Source organism: Schistocerca serialis, chromosome 1 (assembly GCF_023864345.2).
Source record: "Schistocerca serialis cubense isolate TAMUIC-IGC-003099 chromosome 1, iqSchSeri2.2, whole genome shotgun sequence".
NCBI classification, from domain to species: domain Eukaryota; kingdom Metazoa; phylum Arthropoda; class Insecta; order Orthoptera; family Acrididae; genus Schistocerca; species Schistocerca serialis.
This window is the reverse complement of record NC_064638.1, coordinates 1,164,493,067-1,164,517,430: the sequence shown is the minus strand read 5'-3', so window position 1 is coordinate 1,164,517,430 and position 24,364 is coordinate 1,164,493,067. Positions and strand designations below refer to the sequence as shown.

General features: G+C 37.8%; 1 protein-coding gene across 1 annotated transcript in view; it reads left to right on the top strand.

Moving 5' to 3' along the window:
• LOC126456215 (tubby-related protein 4) overlaps positions 1-24,364 on the top strand; it is a 509,546-nt gene that overhangs the window by 465,738 nt on the left and 19,444 nt on the right. The window contains exons 11-13 of the mRNA XM_050091971.1: positions 6,101-6,260; positions 12,623-12,805; positions 21,923-22,088. Of these exons, the coding sequence (XP_049947928.1) occupies positions 6,101-6,260; positions 12,623-12,805; positions 21,923-22,039 (460 nt within the window). The 3' untranslated portion in view covers positions 22,040-22,088. The remainder of the gene's footprint in view (positions 1-6,100; positions 6,261-12,622; positions 12,806-21,922; positions 22,089-24,364) is intronic.

Genomic DNA, 24,364 nt, shown 5'->3' with positions numbered 1-24,364 from the left:
GTCTGAATTTAAATATTTTCCCATCTACATTTAATCTTTTCGATAAGTGAAACTCTTTTTAATGTCCATCTTTCCCTTCTGCAGTTTTGGTACCAAACCAGCTCTGGCCTGTTACATCCCATGTCTTTTTTCAGTCTCCTGGGGCCCCTCTTCCATGTTGGTTTAAAGTTCTTCATCTGATATATAGTTCCTCTAGGTCTATTTTTGTAGACAGTCATTCAATTTCTTTTTGTTTTCACCTAGTTTTTCTTTCACGCTCCAAATTTTAACTCCTTGATTTGTTTCTGTGTTCCTTTTTTAAAGCAACAAAGGTGCATTATTTGCAACAATACAATAACTTATTAATAAAAGTACACACTTTTAAATGCTGATATAACATTTGCCGCCTCCGTAGCACAACAAACCATATTAAAAATGACATGTTTTGGAGAGATTTTACACAACTATAAATTTGTGAACTACCAAATACAGCTTGTTAGCTTTGCAACCACTGAAAACAACATGGCGGCTGCTAGGTTCGCTTCTGTTAGCCAGTCATAGCGCAGGAAATGTGATCGCAGTTGTAGTGCAGTTGGGACCTAATGCCACAGCCCAAAATAATTTAAAAACCTTAACTCTCACAAATATTTGACTGTTTCCCCTCAAAGCAATTTCAGCTGTTCTGTTAGGTCCCAACCTAACCATAACCTCAGTCACATGTCCAATGTTATGACTGGTTGACGAGATCGTGTGCTCTGCACTGTGATTGGCTGATCAAGGCAAACAGGGCAGCTGCCATGGTGTTTTCAGCTTTTCAAAGCTAACATTCCATATTTGGCGCTTTCGTACTGTCCATGTTATGGAAATATGCAGTTTCAGTGATACACCACATTAAAGATCTCTCCGAAACGCATCATTTTTAGTACAGTTTGTTGAGGCAAAATGCCAGGAAATACGCTACTTAGTTGTGAAAAATATGTGTTTCTGATTAATTCCACACAATTCGACCAATGCACAAAACGTAAAAGACATCTCGTGTATCTGCTATCTTCACTCCTGAACCACTTCTCAGAGCAACAGTCGCTCTCCCTCTCTCCAACTCCCTTCCCCACCCTTCTACCACCAATGATGTGTGACTGCTGATGATAACTAAAGTCAAACACGACATCAAACTTATTAAACTAGGGGAATATCCCCATGTGACTATGAGAAGAAATATTTTGGTCAGGTGTTAGGAATGGTGTAATAGAGACACGAGGTGCACACATGCCCACACCAGACAGTCCCTCCCCAAGAAATTAGCCATTGTTGAACACGTAGAGCCTTCTCGCACATAAACATACTATGCAGTGCAACAAACCAACATTTTGGCACAAGCTTCTTCCTATGTACTATCTGATCAAAAGATGTTCCGCATAGGCTGACCCCGTGTTCCTACGCCCTTTATTGGAAGATGTTCTTTAAACATCTGGTGCAAATGGCACATACACCTAAACCTACGTGACATAGAGCTACTACGTCATGAAGTTAAGGGAACTACAAATTTATGAACACCTAATTACAGATAGAGGCAATTTACTGAACGATCAACTGTATCTAAAACATAGGGTATACTTCCAAGGCTTCCAGCCTATATTAGGTTTACAATAATTCATAATGCATGTGACCATTACAGTTTCTGTAATAATAGAACCTTTCCCACAGATGTTCATACGAGATTTGTTGGTCAGTTTATAAGGCTCTGTAGACGTAGCCATGCTGGATACTGTAATTAACTTACAATAATAAAGTATACAATTATTTCATAGCAAAAATGTTATCTGACGCGTGCATAATAAGAGTTTGATTCTATACGTCTCGGGCATGCGCGCGGGCCCTCTGTGAGGCACACCGTGAAGCCCTTGCGGTCCGCAGTCTCTAGTCACATGACGAGGCCCATACAATGGGCTTAAAGTGAATTTGCTACAGCTTGTTTAATAGAAATGACAAAACCTTATGGTTATGCACCAGTTTTATAAAGTTGACTTAACACATGGCTTGTTTTAGGCAAACATTTAAATAATATTTTATGTAAGTAATACACGTTGCATCCTGTAGGATGACCATACCTAATATAATTTACTAGCACATTATAATATTAACTTTTTTGCAGGTTCTGAAGAAGACGTTATTACTAACGTTGAAACCTAGGTAAACGATAAAGTTAACCTGCAACTGTAGGCTGTATATTCTTATATAAACAATGTCAGTTGCTGTCCATGCATAAAAATGTTAAAAATTATGAAATATCTGGACACTCCAATGTAATGCAGAACTGACCACTAAATGTAACAGGAGATGGCATTCCCAGCATTAAATGAGATGGAGAGAATTTTATTGTCAGTAGAGAAACAGTAACATCAGAATGAGTCGATTAGAAGAGTTCAGTGACTTCGAATGTGGGCTGGCTACTGGATGTCACAAGAGTAACAAGTCCATCAGGGGCATTTCAACCTCTTTAAAGCTGGTGATGTGATTGTGGAGTGGAAACACCTAGGTGCAACCAGAGTGAAACCAAGATCAGTTGGATCTCACACAGTGATGGACAGTGACTGTCACCTGTTGTATAGGATGGCTGCAAGGATCCCATGAAATCAGCAAGAGGAATCCCTCATGAGTTTCAAAGTTCTGTAAGCAGTCCAGCTAGCATAAGGACTGTGAGAAGGATGGTGTGCAGTGATCGAGCACTCCTCGTATGCCACACATTTCTGCAGTCAACGCTAAGCGACACTCGATATGGTGTAAAAAGTCTTCACTGGCCAGTGGATGGCTGAGAACAAGTTGTTTGGAGTGATGACTTGCACTTTACTCTGTGGCAGGGTTTGGGTTTGGCAGAAGCCTGAGAACGCAATGTACCATTATGTGTAGTAGCAACATTGAACTACTGAGGCAGGAGTGTTATGGTTTAGAGTTGTTCTAAGTTGTTATGGTGTGGTCCCCATTTGCACTTAATACGATAACGGTGAAGAGTAAATAAACCCCATGTTAATGTTCACTAATAGGTGTCTGGATACTTTTTATCAGATAATGTAAGGACGGCTTCCTCAAGAAGCGACAGGCATGTCATCAGTAGAGCATGAACCATTTGTTGCGATTGTTAAGTATTTTGCACCAGCGAGCTTTCAGCAGCAGGCTGTGGAGACATGATGCAGCATTTATGGAATGGGAAAAAACCTACCTATGATGGTAGGTGACCGTCGCCCCAAAACACGGTCCAGGATTGGGGGCGACAGGTATACACGGAACGGACAGCTTCATAGAATCTCATTAGATCAGATCATTTGACTCAGATTGATACACCAGTCCAGATGATAACGAAAAAGTCTTTCCAACTCAGATTGATACACCAGTCCAGATGATAACGAAAAAGTCTTTCCAACTCATTCTTAAGGCCAGTTCTCAGTGCACCTCACAATTTAGCCAGGTGCAGTATACCCTACTTCCGCCATAGGTTCTGGTTCAAATGGCTCTGAGCACTGTGGGACTTAACTTCTGAGGTCATCAGTCCCTTAGAACATAGAACTACTTAAACCCAAGTAACCTAAGGACATCACACACATCCATGCCCGAGGCAGGATTCGAACCTGTGACCATAGCAATCGTGTGGTTCCAGACTGTAGCGCCTAGAACCGCTCGTCCACACCGGCCGGCGCCATAGGTTCTCTTTAAGGTGCAACACAGCTTTGTAATGTGTGACGGATAGGCATTGTTTAGTTAAATATCGATGTTTTTCGATGTAGAGTCTGTCGAACTTGGGGCTCTAGTCTTCTGGTCATGTTAAAGATAAAAGTCTAAAGTGAATGTAAAGCAGACAGTTAATAGGAGAGAGACTAAATAATATCGTCAGTGATTCACGCAGATTATATCTTACGTCATTATAAGTTATCATTGGTAATTGGATTACTTCTGTAAAGGGAGGAGAGTGATTTCAGCAGTCTGTGTGTTTGACAAATATTTGACAGTAAATACCGAAAATGTCATGAAATTTTTGGAGGATTGAGGAATGGTGAGAACTGAAGGCGGCTGGTTCCCAATTTTTCTATCAGATAAAGACGTACATATTCGTTTTTTTTATTTTTTTGTGCTCCGCCAGAAGCATTTTCCGCTGGTTTATATAAAACGAATTCTACAGGCCTGTAAAGTTTCCATAGTGTACTTTGACATACATCAACGACAAATAAACACCTATGCATAGTATAAGGTAAACGCAATGAAGTGACGGTTATACAGAGAGAGTAAGTCATAAAGTTTCGTTGGTGTAAAAATACTGGCTGAAAACAATGATCTCGGAGATCACTGGCTGAAAACATTGTTTAGTGATCCCAGAACCCCTGCGTCTGCCATGACCCTAGAATCCTTGCCATGTATTCACTACGTGAGTTAAAACTTCTTTTCCGCCTCAACCAGATTGTACGTGGATAAGCGCGATAACTTTGAACCTCCAGATTTCCGTAATAAATAACTATGTTGAAAAAAGTATCAAGGTTCCGCAAAAACACCATTTTAATAACATGTGGTAAAAATTTCGACAGTTTCTTATTGATTGAAATTACATAAGTGGCCATTCCACAATTGGTACTTTTGGCATTCGAAAAATCAGGGTTTTTCGGATGTATTTGATAACGGATTTTGATACTTGCAGTCCACAGTAGTATAAAAATGGCCAATAACCGGTTTTCGCTATTTTCTGCATGAATACGATAACTTTGAACCTCTTTACATCGGGAGTGGCGAATGATATTGAAAGAAGTTTTAAAGTTCACCGAGAATGTCATCGTGAGAACATATGGTAAAAATTTCGTAAATCTTCCGTCAATAGAAATTATAGGAGTGGCCATCTACACAGTTTGTACGTTTCGTATCCAAAAATCAATGTTTTTCACGGTTTTCTTAAGAACTGTCCATGGAAAAATGGTGCTTTTATAAGCTACCTACGGTCCACCCTAGGCCACACCTAATGCAAAGGAACCAATCGATTTGTTCAGTTTGCCTGAGCTGTAATGTTTAAACTTTGATCTTGTACTGTAGTAGAGCTACAGCATGCCTGCTCTTCGATAGGTATACAAATGGTAACTAGTGCAAGGGCTATCCGAAACACTTGAACCCTTCATGTCTGTGATCAATAGAGGTTGAGTTATGAGCCCCTGAACAAACGCATTTTCGCAGACAGCATTTTTGGAACATATTGGTACCGTGCACAGATGATAACCAACCCACCAATTTTCACTGGCAAATTGGCAGGTGTTCATTGACGAATCTTTTACCATCTCAGCCCAATTTCGTTTAATTTTTTTTTTTACCCCTAGGTGTTCTCTGTACATTCTCTCAGCTTTCTGTGCACTACAGTCTACTGCATTATGGATTAAATGCAGTCTGTAAATTCCTGTAACGATCAGCACTTCAACTTTGATAACCAGTCATGAAACGTAAACAATAGTGAAGTCCACCATGGACAGATAATATATATATTTTTTTCTTCTTGTAGATCGCATTACCACCATCTTCGATGTGGCAAGCAGTTGTTTTTTTTATGAAAAGTAACCAACTGACAAATATATTCATTCAGTTTCTCATCTCAGTTAATTCATCGTACACCAGCAAATTCATATCCAACCATTGGTTCTTTACCTCAAAATACTCAATGTATAGCCCCCTACCATCTCTACGATATTAGCCCTAAATGTTTTGGACACCTTGTGACATATGGTAACATCTAAGCGTGTTTAATGTTCTGTATTTACAGCAAGTACTGCGTATCATACGTAGAACAACAAATATATTGTGTCCTTGAAATTTGGGCTGTATCAGAATTATACAACCAATAATTGTCCAGTGTTCCTGACTTTCTTCAGTGGTTAGTAGCGATTAACCTGCAGTGTAAGGAAGGCTACAAATTCAACTACAGTTACTTTTTTTCACAATTATTTACTGTTGAAATGAATAGGAAATATATGGTAAGGGGGAGAAATGTAGCATTGTCTACATGTCATAGTATTTATCTGCTCCTCCACACCCTAATTTTGTTTTTGTGAACATGAATGTCTAATCACAATTGCTATCATAACCCTCTTTTCCTTTTCAGGAAGCATTTGCTCAATTCACCACTTTTGTCAAGGCGACAACGCAAGAACAAAAGTATAGAAAGTTCTGACGATGAAATTGTCCACTCAGGAGATGAAATATTTAATGGAAGAAATTATAGGGATCTAGAAAGTTTCCAAAAAGCACAGTTGCGACAAAAAGTGAGTAGTATAATATTTAAAAGTTTTATTAATAAAATGCCCGCATTTCTTTGTGCTCTAGAAGCCGTTTTCGTACAGTTAATCCTTGTAATACATCACTACATTTCAATAAGTAGGCCTGTAATCTAAACATTGGTTTTCCTATGTTTGTCTGCAATTGGAGCAATTAAGATAACTGAAAAACAAAGTATGACAAAACACTGATTGTGGTATGGAGGATTTAAATAGCCCCATTTACCAGTAGCACATTTGCATTACCCACACTTTAATTACTAAGAAATTATTAATGATTTTGATCTGCTCTATTTTGTCATATTCTTCATTCATTTAATTTACTTGGCCCCATTTCATTGCTATATGTGATGCTTACTGCTGTCAATTCAGCAGATGAAATAATTGCGACCTGTGAACAATAACTGACTATAAAAACCCGAACTCCAAAGAACAAAAGTTATGTTTTAGATCTAGTCCAGTACTGCATTTACATATGTCTGCCTGTGTCTATATATGTGCGGATGGATGTGTGTGTGTGTGTGTGTGTGTGTGTGTGTGTGTGTGTGTGTGTGTGTGTGTGTGATCGCGCGCGCGCCTGTGTGTGTATACCTGCCCTTTCTTCCCCCTAAGGTAAGTCTTTCCGCTCCCGGGATTGGAATGACTCCTTACCCTTTCCCATAAAACCCACATCCTTTCGTCTTTCCCTGTCCTTCCCTCTTTCCTGATGAAGCAACCATGGGTTGCGAAAGCTTGAATTTTGTGTGTGTGTTTGTGTTTGTTTGTGTCTCTATCAACATACCAACACTTTCGTTTGGTAAGTTACAGCATCTTTGTTTTTAGATATATTTTTCCCACGTGGAATGTTTCCCTCTATTATGTACTGGGTGATCAAAAAGTCAGTATAAATTTGAAAACTTAATAAACCACGGAATAATGTAGATAGAGAGGTAAAAATTGACACACATGCTTGGAGTGACATGGGGTTTTATTAGAACAAAAAAAAAAAAATAGTTCACAAAATGTCTGACAGATAGCGCTGGACAGCAAAACGTCAGTGACTGCTACCGTGACGGGTGAGAGGTACGCTGATATGTTACAGAATCACATCATCCCCAGCCTGGTTGATAAACACCTGCTGGAACGTATGATCTTTATGCAGGGTGGCGCTCCACCCTATATTGCTAGACGCATGAAAGATCTCTTGCACGCGTCGTTTGGTGATCGTGTGCTCAGTCGCCACTTTCATCATGCTTGGCCTCCGAGATCCCCAGACCTCAGTCCGTGCAATTATTGGCTTTGGGGTTACCTGAAGTCACAAGTGTATCGTGATCGACCGATATCTCTAGGGATTCTGAAAGACAACATCCGATGCAAATGTCTCACCATAACTCCGGACATGCTTTACAGTGCTGTTCACAACATTATTCCTCGACTACAGCTATTGTTGAGGAATGATGATGGACATATTGAGCATTTCCTGTAAAGAACATCATCTTTACTTTGTCTTACTTTGTTATGCTAGTTATTGCTATTCTGAACAGATGAAGTGCCATCTGTCGGACATTTTTTGAACCTTTGTATTTTTTTGGTTCTAATAAAACCCCATGTCATTCCAAGCATGTGTGTCAACTTGTACCTCTCTATCTCCATTATTCCGTGATTTATTCAGTTTTCAAATTTATACTGACTTTTTCATCACCCAGTATATATAGAGGGAAACATTCCACATGGGAAAAACATATCTAAAAACGAAGATGATGTAACTTACCAAACGAAAGCGTTGGTATGTTGATAGAGACACAAACACACACACAAAATTCAAGCTTTCGCAATCCACGGTTGCTTCACCAGGAAAGAGGGAAGGAGGGGGAAAGACGAAAGGATGTGGGTTTCAAGGGAAAGGGTAAGGAGTCATTCCAATCTCGGGAGCGGAAAGACTTACCTTAGGGGGAAAAAAGGACAGGTATACACTCGCACACACACACATATCCATGTGCACATATACGATGTCATTCATTGTCCCAGATAAAAATTAAAATTTAGTTAAGCATTTTGTGTATGTACATGTGATGGGGTGATGCTACTGTGGAGGTGGCACCCCTATATAGGCTATTGCCAATTGGGAACATTATATTTTAATCCAAGTCAGCACAGGGTTCTACAACCTGCTAAGATGAAAGCCCCTGTCCATGTCAATACTATAAGACAACCAAACTTCAGTGGATTCTTTCAGAACACAGTCTCAGTAACAAGAACTTGCAGCAGCCACCTATGTCATATTACGTTTCATTATATACCCTCTGCTAAGCAATGCCCCATCACTATGTATTTTTGTTGTTGGAAACTTGTGTGGCAGCGATGCTCCATGCACCTGTCCTCAACAATATGAGCAGTTTGATCAGTGCATGCTTTACCAAAGTAACATGAAATTTTATAAACAGCCGGCTTCCTTAGCCACAGGTCATATTTAACAGAACCCAAAAGAGCTTAACCTTGGCTACTCTATGAAACAGTATTTATGCTATAATTTCTAAAAATTGTCCTTATTTTACCTCGTATGCTTCCAGCACATGGTAGGAAGGCAACTGATGAAACCGTGTCTGGACATTCTAATTTAGGTTTTCCATGATTTTCCTAAATCACATAAGGCAAATGCTGGGATGTTCCTTTGAAAGGGCACAGCCACTTTTCTTCTCCATCCTTCCCTAATCCGAGTTTGTGCTCTGTCTTTAATGGACTCATTGTCGATGGGACGTTAAACACTAATCTCCTCCTCCTCCATCTTGTTGTACTTCCAGTTGTGATCTGGACTCTAAGACATGACAGATCAGCTTCTCTAAGAATCTGTTTTGTTTCAATAGTGACTTCAGATGCTTGATTCCATGCAGTAATCTTTCTGCATCAGATATGGTACACAGTCTTTAGACCAGCATCCTCAGGATCCCCGTGCATTGATACGGTGGACTGACAGCTAATTACGAGCAAATACTGGTCAATATGTTTAGGTGAACAGTAAATTCTATACCACAGAATACCATCATTCTGCCAGGCACACGATCATCTTAATAGGGACAGGGGCTATCCTCTAAGAAAGTCATGGAACTCAGTGCTGACCTGCATTAAAGCATGACATTCTCATTCAGGAAAAGACTTTAATGATTAATTATAGCAGCAGTACCTTGTTTTTATTTGCCTCTTTCACTGGCAGTGATTATAATATCCTTCGCAATGGGGGCAGCACTCGCTGCACTTAGCACATGTACTGAGACTCTCCATTGGCCTATACAGAGATGCCAGCTTCAGAACAACTAAATAACAGAATCATCACCTGAAGATCATGGCCAGGTAGACCCCCAAAATATTGTGTGAACTTGACTTGGAAAATACATCTGCAAACCCAAGAGAGAATCATAAATTATTCTGATGGGGAAACTTACAAAGTCAGTGGTACATAAATTACAAAGATGACTACACATTTGCAGACTGTGAATAGCATTCATAAAGTCATATAGAATCTAAAACAGTGCCAGTATTGAGAGCAATCATTCGTCATTCTGTAAAATTGTCAATTTCATTTCAGTTTCATCAGTTCTATCAATCATATCCATACAATATTTGTGAATGTGAATTGGACAACTTAACATATTTCAACGAGTTGGAATGAACATTGGTTATGCAGTCCACAAGTAACAGTTGCTTGCATCAATAGAGAAATAGCTCTATATTAAGGTCACATATGATGTATGCCAGCATGGAATGCTGAGTTCTTTGAAGACTGTGCTCAGTGTTGATAATATGCAAGGACAGAGTTGGTCATGACAACTGAAGCTCACAAGTTTTCTGAGCCCCCAAAAAGCATGAATGTTTCAAGCAATACAAAACTGATGATGAAATAAGGGCCAGAAAATTTATAATTCACGGACTCAATACATCATCTGTCATGGTTATGATGATGGTCACACAAGAGACTGGCGCTACATCGCTATTGCCCAATCTTGTTCAGGACGCCAGTCAAAACTTCCTAGAATGATCATGACATTCCAGTGGCCTAATAAATTCCATGTTATTTTAGAAAAAAAAATAGCAAGTTACTTCATTAATCAACAAAACTATTGTGTGATTTATGTAAAGGTATTGTTTGAATTCCCAAGGAGATACAAGGTGTAGATGTGTTTTGACATGATTGCTGCCATATACTTAAATGAAGTGAATGAGGGAATCTCATCCAGTAAGAGCACACGTTTATTTTTTTAAAAAAAATTCAGTCCTGAGAAGGACTGAGTTTAAGGAACTTCATATGGATTAATGTATAAATTAATATAAATATGTTTGTAGGAGCATTGCAGTCAGATACATTGTTGTACATGTTAAACGAGTCATTAATTTGTCATTGTCTCTCTCTCTCTCTCTCTCTCTCTCTCTCTCTCTCTCTCTCTCTCTCTCTCACACACACACACACACACACACACACACACACTTAGCAGCATTCTTCCATTTTTCAGAGTCTCCTTACTCTCGTGGAGACACTCCCCTCAATTTCAGGTTTCTCTTGACCATAAAGAGCACTGCATAATGACATACTTCCACAGACAATATGAGATGTTTAGAATTTAATGGCAAAGGTTTATAACAGCTCAGAAACTCAAAAGAGGTTCAGGCTGATTCCAGTGATGGAAAAACAGCTCAACTAGGAGCATGGATTAGTCCAGGACATGCAGAACCAATGTTTGTCAGAACGTGTGTCACTTTCTGTATGCCTGCCACAGTGGCCGAGCAGTTCTAGGTGCTTCAGTCTGGAACCGCATGACTGCTACGGTCACCGGTTCAAATCCTGCCTTGGGCATGGATGTCTGTGATGGCCTTATGTTAGTTAGGTTTAAGTCGTTCTAAGTTCTAGGGGACTGATGACCTCAGATGTTAAGTCCCATAGTGCTCAGAGCCATTTTTCACTTTCTGTTTGGACTTTCTAATTTATATAAGTTGTTCCTGTCATTCTTCTGTTTATAACTCTGAACTCACATTATCCTTATAAATTATCATTATTTCTTACTACTTTCACTGAATTGGACAAATGAAACTATAAAAATTGTCCTCCTTTAACCACCACTTTGCATGCAATTATCACCTTTAAAAATATTTTATTATGGACTTTACTATGCATGTTGATCCCACATAATATAAATAAATTTATATATGGAGTACTTTTGAAAAAATTCATCTCTACATTTTGCAGCATTGTGGGTATATGTTAAAAACTAATTAGAACAGATATTTTTTCGGATGACCAGCAGAGTTGACTATTCGCCTTTTATTCAAAAATTTTTGACAACCAAACCTCTTTCATTATGTGCTGTTCACTGGACTTGCCTGTCCTTGCAGCTCAGACTCAAACCAACAGTGTGTTATTATTGCTTTGATTATAGGCAGCGATAGTGTGTGTGACCTTCACTCTCAATGATTGGTGAGATTCATGCCACTGAAATATTGTGCATAAAATTTGAGTTATCAGTGTAGTAGAGATAAGCCACCTTTTAATCGTACTAAGAAAACACAGCAATTTAAATGTCGCTAAAGAATACATAAAAATTTTAGTATATTGTCCAAAAGAAATTGAAGGATAAATCTACTACTGTATCATGAAATTAAACTATCTATGCATTCCTCTATCATGTGTCATATCCAATGTGCATCTGTGAGTGGCATTCCTTAGTTATGGGCCTGTTTAGAAATAAATGTTTTCTGTTGATCACTGCCTCAGCATTATGGTTTGTTAAGTAAATCTTGGTATATGTTATAACTGGTTGTACATGCAGAGACTGAAGTGATATGATTACTTTATCTATTTATGTTTGTTGAATTTTGTATAGGTATAATTTTATAAAGACCAATTTGATTCCTCTGATATACTTTCTCTTATGTCAACAGTATTTGGTGCAGAAATGGTTATATTTATTTCAGTCTCAGTACAGCTGCACTACCTTTTCCTTGAATGTAGAATGAAACTGCTTTACTAGTCTTGTATTTAAACACACAATAAATTACTGTGGTCTTTTTTGCAAAAGAAATAAGAGATGATCAAAATTAATAGATACAAACATTTTATACATTCTAAGTGTTTTTACTTGTTATCAAGACGTCTTCTTCCCAAAAATTAATAGATACAAACATTTTATACATTCTAAGTGTTTTTACTTGTTATCAAGACATCTTCTTCCCAAAAATTTAAATGCCATTAATATTACTGAAATAGTGGAAACACATGTAAATTTTGCAGTTTTTTTAATCAAAATGTTGACATCAAGCATATATAGACATGTACAGATGTGCAAGTGAATATTTTACTTCTAAGTTTCTCGCTTGTTGCACAGCTAAAACGTGGAAAAGGTATCGATGGAAGTCCAACGCCTCAGAGTCCACGGCGCAGAGAGTTCGTGATGCACAACAAAGCTCCCATGTGGAATGAGAGCAGTCAGGTGTATCAGCTTGACTTTGGTGGGAGAGTGACACAGGAATCTGCTAAGAATTTCCAGATCGAATTCCGAGGCAAGCAGGTGAGCAGTAAATGAAATACTCTAACATTTGTGAAAACTGCTACATGAAGACTAATACAAGGCACTGAATTGAACTTTGTGGCCCAGATTAGAACTGCACATAATATCTGACTCTGGGAATTCACAATTGTGTGAAGCCATTACATGTTATGATGAGAGCCTTTAAATATTATGTAATGGAACCAAATAATGCTTGAATGCACTACCTGATCAAGAGTACCTGGACACTGTGGGAGGTGTGTCCACCTTTTACCTTTGCAGTGGCTTAAATTTTGCTGAGAACACATTCAGTGAGGTGTCCCAATGTCTGCACTCTCCTTTGTAGACTGAGTGCACTTCCCCAGTATAAACTGAAGTCTACCACCTGCTTTACCCAAAACTGAGCCTACAAGATCATTCCATTTCATATCCCTACAAAGTATTACACCCAGGTATTCGCACGAGTTGGCCAATTTCAAATGTGACTCATTGATATTATAGTCACAGGCTGCTACATTTTTACATTTCATGAAATGCACCATTTTACATTTCTGAACACTTAAAGCAAGTTGTTGATCCTTGCACCACTTTGAAATCTTATCAAGAACTGACTGAATATTTATGCAGCTTCTTTCAGACAGTACCTCATTATAGATAACTGCATCATCTGCAAAAAGTCTAAGGTTACTATTAATGTTGTCTGCAAGGTTATTCACATACAACATGAATAGCAGTGGTTCCAACACATTTCCCTGGGGCACACCTGAAGTTACTTCTACATCTGACAATGACTCCCAATCCATTATAACAAGCTGCATCCTCCCTACTAAAAAGTCCTCAGTCCAGTCACAAATTTTACTTGATATGCCATATGATCTTACTTTTGACAATAAGTGTAGGTCTGGTACTGAGTCAAATGCTTTTTTGAAAATCAAGAAATACTGCTTCTGCTTGGCCACCTTGATCCAAAACTTTCAGTATAAAGCTTTCATGCACAGAGTAATGTATACAAAAAGCTGAAACCAGAATAGGATAAAAAGTCATCTCATTTGCCAAATTAAGGAAATTTTCATGGAAAAATAAACTAAAGAATCTGTGTGTTAGGCAATAGTCATGGCTATGAAATTTCTGCAGTGTTGATGGGAACATGTAATTTCAAGGGATCTGGTTTTGTACAGCCATGGGCTTCACTGAGTGAAATAACAAACCTAACAAAATTAACTGACAGCTAGTTTGAATACAAACAATTTTGTTGTGTTAAAAGGTGGGTCAAACAACATCTATAGAAACCAGACATACAACGTTACTACAGAAATGAGGAAATGTTTAAATAATTTAGTTTGTGCAAATTTATTTGTCCTGACTATCCCACATCATCATGATTTACCACCCTGGTCATATATGGACCAGAAACTAGTGTTGCAAACAAGTGCATCACTGAAGTATTTACTCACACTAAGAACGTCACTGCTGTAGACATAAGCAGCTTGGGGCATTTGTTCTATGCAGTCTATGGATTTCATTTAAATGTATCAGGAAAAGAGTTACTTGCATTTCAAGGAAGAGTGATTATAAAAGGATAAGTGGCAAACAAATAGAGATTATGAAGTGCTTTAGACAAGCTGCAAACAACAGTCTCATGGGCCAAATGCAAATTACCAAGAGAACAGAGATAAATGAAGCAAAACTTGTACAAGCTCCAGAAGTTAACTCACCTACCAATTGTCACCAGAAAGCAGAAGCCACACACAAAAAAGACACTAAAACATTTTTAGAGTATATGCTACAGAAGAAATGCCTTTAGGTAAAGAACTAAAAACCACTTCAGCTAAAGTTTCTAAATGCCCAGATTCTGTTGTATTACACCATAATATTAAGTCATTCACAAATAAAATTACCACGTTGGAAGAATTACTCCAGTACAAACTAAATGTAGACATAATCTGCGTTGTTGAACATTGGCAATGAAATGATGAAGCAAGTTAACTTCAGTCTCAAGATATGCATTATTGTTGTTGTTGTTGTTGTGGTCTTCAGTCCTGAGACTGGTTTGATGCAGCTCTCCATGCTACTCTATCCTGTGCAAGCTTCTTCATCTCCCAGTACTTACTGCAACCTACATCCTTCTGAATCTGCTTAGTATATTCATCTCTTGGTCTCCCTCTACAGTTTTTACCCTCCACGCTGCCCTCAAATGCTAAATTTGTGATCCCTTGATGCCTCAGAACATGCCCTACCAACCGGTCCCTTCTTCTTGTCAAGTTGTGCCACAAACACCTCTTCTCCCCAATTCTATTCAATACCTCCTCATTAGTTATGTGATCTACCCATCTAATCTTCAGCATTCTTCTGTAGCACTACATTTCAAAAGCTTCTATCCTCTTCTTGTCCAAACTATCTATTGTCCATGTTTCACTTCCATACATGGCTACACTCCATACAAATACGTTCAGAAACGACTTCCTGACACTTAAAATCTATACTCAATGTTAACAAATTTCTCTTCTTCAGAAACGCTTTCCTTGCCATTGCCAGTCTATGTTTTATATCCCCTCTCCTTCGACCATCATCAGTTATTTTGCTCCCCAAATAGCAAAACTCCTTTACTACTTTAAGTGTCTCATTTCCTGATCTAATTCCCTCAGCATCGCCTGACTTAATTCGACTACATTCCATTATCCTCATTTTGCTTATGTTGATGTTCATCTTATATCCTCCTTTCAAGACACTGTCCATTCCGTTCAACTGCTCTTCAAAGTCGTTTGCTGTCTCTGACAGAATTACAATGTCATCAGCGAACCTCAAAGTTTTTGTTTCTTCTCCATGGATTTTAATACCTACTCCGAATTTTTCTTTTGTTTCCATTACTGCTTGGTCAATATACAGATTGAATAACATCGGGGAGAGACTACAACCTGTCTTACTCCCTTCCCAACCACTGCTTCCCTTTCATGTCCCTCGACTCTTATAACTGCCATCTGGTTTCTGTACAAATTGTAAATAGCCTTTCAATCCCTGCATTTTACCCCTGCCACCTTCAGAATTTGAAAGAGAGTATTCCAGTCAACATTGTCAAAAGCTTTATCTAAGTTTACAGATGCTAGAAACTTAGGTTTGCCTTTCCTTAACCTTTCTTCTAAGATAAGTTGTAAGGTCAGTATTGCCTCACATGTTCCAACCTTTCTACATAATCCAAACTGATCTTCCCCAAGGTCGGCTTCTACTAGTTTTCCATTCGTCTGTAAAGAATTCACGTTAGTATTTTGCAGGTGTGACTTATTAAACTGATAGTTCGGTAATTTTCACATCTGTCAACACCTGCTTTCTTTGGGATTGGAATTATTATATTCTTCTTGAAATCTGAGGGTATTTTGCCTGTCTCATACATCTTGCTCACCAGATGGTAGAGTTTTGTCATGACTAGCTCTCCCAAGGCTGTCTGTAGTTCTAATGGATTGTTGTCTACTCCTGGGGCCTTGTTTCGACTCAGGTCTTTCAGTGCTCTATCAAATTCTTCACGCAGTATCGTATCTCCCATTTCCTCTTCACCTACATCCTCTTCCATTTCCATAATATTGTCCTCAATTACAAGTCCCTTGTATAGACCCTGTATGTACTCCTTCCACCTTTCGGCTTTCCCTTCTTTGCTTAGAACTGGGTTTCCATCTGAGCTCTTGATATTCATACAAGTGGTTCTCTTTTCTCCAAAGGTTTCTTTAATTTTCCTGTAGGCAGTATCTATATTACCCCTAGTGAGATAAGCCTCTACGTCCTTACATTTGTCCTCTAGCCATCCCTGCTTAGCCATTTTGCACTTCCTGTCGATCTCATTTTTGAGATGTTTGTATTCCTTTTTGCCTGCTTCATTTACTGCATTTTTATATTTTCTCCTTTCATCAAATTCAATATTTCTTCTGTTACCCAAAAGTTTCTACTAGCCCTAGTCTTTTTACCTACTTGATCCTCTGCTGCCTTCACTACTTCATCCCTCAGAGCTACCCATTCTTCTTCTACTGTATTTCTTTCCCCCATTCCTGTCAATTGATCCCATATGCTCTCCTTGAAACTCTGTACAACTTCTAGTTTAGTCAGTTAATCCAGGTCCCATCTCCTTAAATTCCCACCTTTTTGCAGTTTCTTCAGTTTTAATCTACAGGTCATAACCAATAGATTGTGGTCAGAGTCCACATCTGCCCCTGGAAATGTCTTACAATTTAAAACCTGGTGCCTAAATCTCTGTGTTACCACTATATAATCTATCTGATACCTTCTAGTATCTCCAGGATTGCTCCATGTATACAACCTTCTTTCATGATTCTTGAACCAAATGTTAGCTATGATTAAGTTATGCTCTGTGTAAAATTCTACCAGGCGGCTTCCTCTTTCATTTCTTAGCCCCAATCCATATTCACGTACTATGATTCCTTCTCTCCCTTTTCCTACTCTCGAATTCCAGTCACCTATGACTATTAAATTTTCGTCTCCCTTCACTACCTGAATAATTTATTTTATCTCATCATACATTTCATCAATTTCTTCATCATCTGCAGAGCTAGTTGGCTTATAAACTTGTACTACTGTAGTAGGCATGGGCTTCGTGTCTATCTTGGCCACAATAATGCGTTCAATATGCTGTTTGTAGTAGCTTACCCCCACTCCTATTTTTTTATTCATTATTAAACCTACTCCTGCATTACCCCTATTTGATTTTGTATTTATAACCCTGTATTCACTTGACCAAAAGTCTTGTTCCTCTTGACACCGAACTTCACTAATTCCCACTATATCTAACTTTAACCTATCCATTTCCCTTTTTAAATTTTCTAACCTACCTGCCCGATTAAGGGATCTGACATTCCACGCTCTGATCCGTAGAACACCAGTTTTCTTTCTCCTCATAACGACGTCCTCTTGAGTAGTCCCCGCCCGGAGATCCGAATGGGGGACTATTTTACCTCCGGAATATTTTACCCAAGAGGACGCCATCATCATTTAACCACACAGTAAAGCTGCATGCCCTCAGGAAAAATTACGGCTATAGTTTCCCCTTGCTTTCAGCCGATCGCAGTACCAGCACAGCAAGGCCGTTTTGGTTAGTGTTACAAGGCCAGATCAGTCAATCATCCAGACTGTTGCCCCTGCAACTACTGAAAAGGCTCCTGTCCCTCTTCAGGAACCACACGTTTGTCTGGCCTGATGTTAATAAAAGTTATACTGAGCCAGTTGAAAAAAGACTTTAACCTATCCATTACTAAGCTACCAGACTTTAATTTCATAATTATTAACATGTATAGAGCATCAAGTCGAAATCGTCAAGTGGAAGTCATCATGAACAAACTAGAGATTCTGCTGAACAGGATCAGTGCATTAAATATGAAGATAGTGCTATGTGATGATTTCAATACTGATTTTTCAAAAGTATCAGTAATGCTTTGATAAATGTAACACTTTCAATTGGATTTGGATTGGATTGTTTGGGGGAAGAGACCAAACAGCGAGGTCATCGGTCTCATCGGATTAGGGAAGGAAGTCGGCCATGCCCTTTCAAAGGAACCATCCCGGCATTTGCCTGGAGCGATTTTAGGGAAATCACAGAAAGAATGCCACATTCAATTGATCCCCACAATACATTGCCCAAAAAGATTAACAGAACTTCATCATCGACCAAATATTCATCTCAGACACAAGTTACAAAAGACTACTGAGCATGGGTTATAGTGATCATGAGGTACAGCTGCTGTGTATAGAAATACCAACAGGTAGTAGCAGTTGTAAAAAAAAGCAGTTGGAAAAAGAACTTTTTCTGAAGACACTATTAAAATTTTTAATTTCTTACTGGTTGAGGAAAATTGGAAAAGCATCTGCATTCAGAATAAGGTTGATAGCACATACATGTGTTTTCAGAATATCTTTCTTTACTATTTTAATATAGCATTTCCAAATAAGCTAAAACTGTAAAACCTAACAATACTAAGCAATGGACAGCTAAAGGAATAAAAATATACAGTGAGACAAAAAGACTTCTGCAGTACTGTTCTAAGAAATATAGAGTCATCCAAGAATTTTCAGATTATTGTAAAGCCTACAAAAGAACCTATGGTAGAGTAGTGTGGGAGGCAAAAATTATGTGGAATGACAATTTGATAAGAAACTCATCCAAAAAATGAGATCTAGGTGGAGAGCTGTAAAGACACAAACTTTTAGCTGAGTACCAAAAAAAAGAGAATGTGTCATTCACACTAGAGGGCTCAAAATTCACAAACCCAACTTCAGTCATGACAAAATTCAATGAATACTTCACTTCTCTGGCTGGAGACTTCATTCAAATAAACTGTAAAGAACCAGTCCCAAGTCTCTCCAGCAAATTGGTGATCTTGATTGCTTCTTTGAATGTTTATGAAACAAATCCTGATGAGATAATAAGTAAGATTAAATCGTTAAGCAATAAAATGTCAAGTGGCCCTGATGGAATGCCTGAATTCATATTAAAAGAATGCACTCACCACGTAGCAAAACTGCTGGCAAAAATTTTCAACCTCTCTGCAGAAATTGATCTCTTTCAAGATACTCTCAAAACAGCAAAAAGTTTCACCACTGCTAAAAAAAAAAGGTTCTTCTTAAAAATTCTAAAAAACTCTTATGACAGGCTTTTAAGTTTCATAAAAAATAGCCTCCTCTTATGGCACAACACCATGATTGTAGAAAGTCTGAATCCACACAGACATTGTTTTTTGAGTACTTAGACTATGCTTTAAAATCCAATTATGAACATAAATTAGTTGCAGGTATTTTTCCAGACCTGTCAACACCCTTTGACATCCTGGATCATAACATTCTGCTCGATAAATTTTAAAGACAAGAAGTAAGAGGTGTAATAATAATAATAATAATAATAATAATAATAATAGCTTTATTCAACATTGAATGGTATACTGCACATGTACAAAGAAACAGTAATGATTAAAGTTATTTGTACAATACACAAGACACATTCTTCTGAATACGTCATTAATTTACAACAAAATTACAATAAGATGTTTACTGATTTCTATTCACATAATTTCACAAAGCATTTGTTGTTCTTCATGTAAGTATGGTGCTCTTCTAATGAGTAGAAAGGCTGTTTTACTAAAAATTTCTTAAGTTGATGTTTCAGTTTAATTGTAGGAAGAGCCATGACTGCACTGGGCAGTGCATTAGCTAATTTTATACCTGCATACTGAGGCCCCCTTTCGTAAAGTGCTGTTCTGTGGCTGCCAATATAAAATCTTTCTTTATTTCTAGTATTGTACTGGTGGAAATCTGAATAAGTGTTTGGGTGCAGTCTTTTCACAAGCAATATGGCTTTTAGAATGTATGTGTTTATAACAGTTAACACCTCTGTTTTTGGAAACAAGTTGCGACAAGAATCCCTATATTTTGCTCCACAGATTATTCTCACACTCCTTTTTTGAAGAATGAGTAGCTTATCTAGATTAGCTTTGGTTGTTGCCCCCCAAATTTCAATACCGTAGTTCAAGTGAGAGGAGAAAAGAGCATGGTATGCAGTCTTTAGGACTACGGTGTCTCTACAGAACTTGCTAATAGTACTGATTGCAAATACATTTTTTGACAACTTAGTTGCTAGGGAGTCGATATGTGTGTCCCATTTCAGGTTGCTTTGGATTGTTATGCCAAGGAATTTTACACTAGACTCTTTCTTTACCAATTCATTGCCCATGTATAATTTAATTTCATTATTCAAACTACTTTTGTTAAACTCCATCAAACATGTTTTACTGGTGCTTACATTTAAGTGGGTTTCATTAAAAAACTGAACAATTTCTTTTGTCACATTATTGCACTCTGCCTCTAGTTCATTACATGATTCCTTTTTACGTACAATGGACGTGTCATCGGCATACAGAACAATTTTGGAATTTATAGTACAGTATTTAATATCATTTACATAGATCAAGAACAGAAGGGGCCCAACACCGAGCCATGGGGCACACCATATTTTATGCACGTGATCTCTGATTTGTAGACACCACTTTCCGTTTTAAGTAGTACAAACTGTTTTCTATTGCTCATATAACACTTTATTACGTCATAAGCAGCGTCTCTAATGCTTAATCCATAGCTGGTTGTATTTGCACATAAAAAACTGGAGGTAGAAGGTTTTCTGGGGACTCTCAACTCACGGCATAAAGGCTTTTTAGAATGCATAAAAGTGCTATGAATAATTTGTGGCCTTAAAAAGATGGAGTCTATAAATCTCATTTTTTCTGAGCTTGATGTTTTGAAGGTCCTAAGTTTATACATTTATGGAACTGTCTTGTTCTCTAGAGGCTGCCTCTTGAAAACAAGTAACTAACTACATAACAAAATATATATCACTGTTGTACCAGAGGAACATCAAATATACATAAAAAATGTCATAGAACAACAGCCTGTCAGAGGAGCATAATTAACTATGGAGTAATACTACATAATAATATACCAGAAGAAATAAAATTGCAACATATCCAATATTTAAAATTAAACAACAGGTATTTCTATTAAAGCAATATTTCTGTTCTGTAAAAGAATTTCTGAATATGTAACAAAGAAGTTGCTTAAAAATTAAATTGTAAGAATAGGTACCTAATTTTATAATTTGTTTACTATATGTTGATACTATGTATTATTGCAAGTTTTCTTTAACCTGCTCAGCATCAGTTGTACAATTTGTGCTGTATAGAACTGGACAAATAAAAAGATCAGAATCAAAGTCAAAATTTAATGTGATTTTTCTGTGTGTGTTTATGCCTGTATTTGCTATCAGATAAATAGATTTCGTAATACATGTTTGATTTGAGTCTTATTTTCAAGTTCTTCCTACACGAATAGGAAATTACTAAAAAATACCCCCTTTACACTGAACAAAATGAGGCAAACTCTTTTTCAGCATTTGCAATAACTCACTGTCATTTGACATGTTTCTTGACAGGCCGAATATGTAATACTGTCACCTCTATTCAGTAGTAGAGTTAGAGAAATGTCAGATTTAGAAGACATGAACAAGACTTTATCTCTTTTCCAGTTTTGATTATTTCTGTGAGAATATAAATGAAATAGAAAATTTGTGAATTGATAACTAATCATCTTTTTGTCTAGGTGATGCAATTTGGCCGCATTGATGGAAATGCTTACACTCTAGATTTCCAGCATCCTTTCTCAGCACTGCAGGCATTTGCTGTAGCACTTGCTAATGTTACACAGAGGCTTAAATGAATGAGGGATCATATCAACATAATTCATCAGTGGATTATTATATGCAGAGGTAACTATGTGCAAGATATTTTTCACCTATATGAGTGGTATATGTATTGAGTCTGCTCTGTCTCATTTGTTTTTTATGTTAAATTGTGTGTGTTTCATTACTTTGCTTGTAAAAGCTTGCAAGGCACCAGAGTTGCATACTGAAACGGTTGATTAGGTTTCACACAATTCTTATACTAGATTTTTTTTGTCTTCTGAGAATTGCTTTCTAAATTTTATAGTAATATTGTAGCTATCCCCTTACACATATTCTACCTTTGTTTAGTTTCAATTCATGTAAAATATTGATTGGTTATTTATGCTGTAGATACTATTTTAGCAAAATTGATGTTTTGATAACTTCATCCATTGTGCATTTCTGTATATTCATGAGCGAATTAAATTGGAGATACCTGCTTTGTTGGGAAAAGAGCACTCCTGACACAATGGGGAAAAGAACACCCAATACATCACCTTGTTTGGACCATGGTCAGATCTGGTGCTGGCCACTGGGATGACAGTCGAGCTCGGATGGGCACATTTAATTGTGGGCAGATCATCTGTAGCAGAAATGTGGAACACCCCATCTCCAGTGGCATGTATGCACTTGGCTCTCCATGTGCCACTTCCTCAAGGACATTAGTGAATACCTAAATTCAGAGAAAAGTGCTGCTGCATCCAGAGTCAACTGCTGTGGGCAATACCATCTTGCAGAAAGGGGACTCTTATCAAATATAATGGGATGTTGCAGCAGATAATGTAGTAAATAAATTTACAATTCGAAGCTGTAATATATCAACTGGTGAGCAGCACTACTGTTCAGAATCACCTCCTTGCTTTAGGATACAGTAGCCACCACAACACAACTGAATCTCTGTTGATGGCAACTCAGAGGAACAGGGACTATCTTAGGACAGTGACACAACCATTGAATGCTCAAAGTGTGAAAAAAAAGGTTCACTAAACTGATTATCTGCTGTAATTGACAATATGACTGGAATACATTCTTTAGAATTTGAAAGTAGCAGGGGAAAATGCAGGAAGTGAAAAGGCTATTTACAACTTATACAGAAACTAGACTGCATATATAAGAGTCAAAGAACATGAAAGAGAAGAAGTGGGTGAGAAGGAGTGAGCCAGGACGCAGTCTATCTCCAATATTATTCAGTCTGTACATTGAGTGAGCAGTAAAGGATACCAAGGAGACATTTGGGAAGGGAATTAAAGTACAGGGAGAAGCAGTAAGAAAGGTTGAGGCTGTCAGTGACTTTCTGATTGTGGCAGAGATGACAAGACTTTGAAGATCAGTTGAATGGAATTGATAGTGTTTTGAAAAGAGATTAAAAGATGAACATCAAAAAAAGTAAAACAACAGCAGTGGAATTTAGTTGAATTAATTCAGGTGCTATTGAGGGGATTAGGAAATGAGACATGAGATAAGTTTTGCTATTGGGGGCAGTGAAATTACTGATAATGGTCAAAGTAGAGAGGACATGAGATGCAGAGAGCCAGGAGCAACGAACGTGTTCCTGAAAAGATTTAAGTGGTGGGAAGTCTTTTCTGGAGATATTTGATGAAAGTGAAATATGGACAATAAAACAAGAAGAGAACAGAAGCTTTTGAAATGTGGAGTTACAGAAGAATGCTAGACTGCTGAAGATTAGATGGCAGACTGAATAACTAATGATGAGATACTGAACAGAATTGGAGAGAGCAAAACTTTGACACAATTTGATCAAAAGGAGGAGAAGGTTGATATGATGTGACATATCCTGAGGCATTATGGAATTGTCAATTTGAAAATTAAACAGTGGAAAGTCCAGATTAGAATATCAACTATATTATGTAAAGGACAGACAGCTTACTCACCATGAAGATGACACATTGAGTTGGAGACAGGCACAATGGCCAAAAACTCAGTATGTAGCAGTCTTTTTGTTTTGCCTGTCTACAACTCAGTGTATCATCTTTATGGTGAGTAGCAATGTATCCTTTTCATAATATTGTCAGTTTGGTAATGGAAGGAAGTGTATTGGGGGGGGGGGGGGGAGTCTAGATCAAAATACTTAAAGTAAGAGCAAATAGATGTAAATTGCAGTACTGCAGTATTTGTGAAGAAATGAAGTGACTTACACAAAGTAGGCAAGCATGGAGAGCTCCATCAAATATGTCTTCAGACTGAAGACCACAAAAACAATGTACTATTATGCTGGTGTAGATCACAGTTTAAGTTTGAATTGTTTATTCATCCATCTTTAAATATTTGTATGCAATTTGTGTCATTATGAGTTATGTATT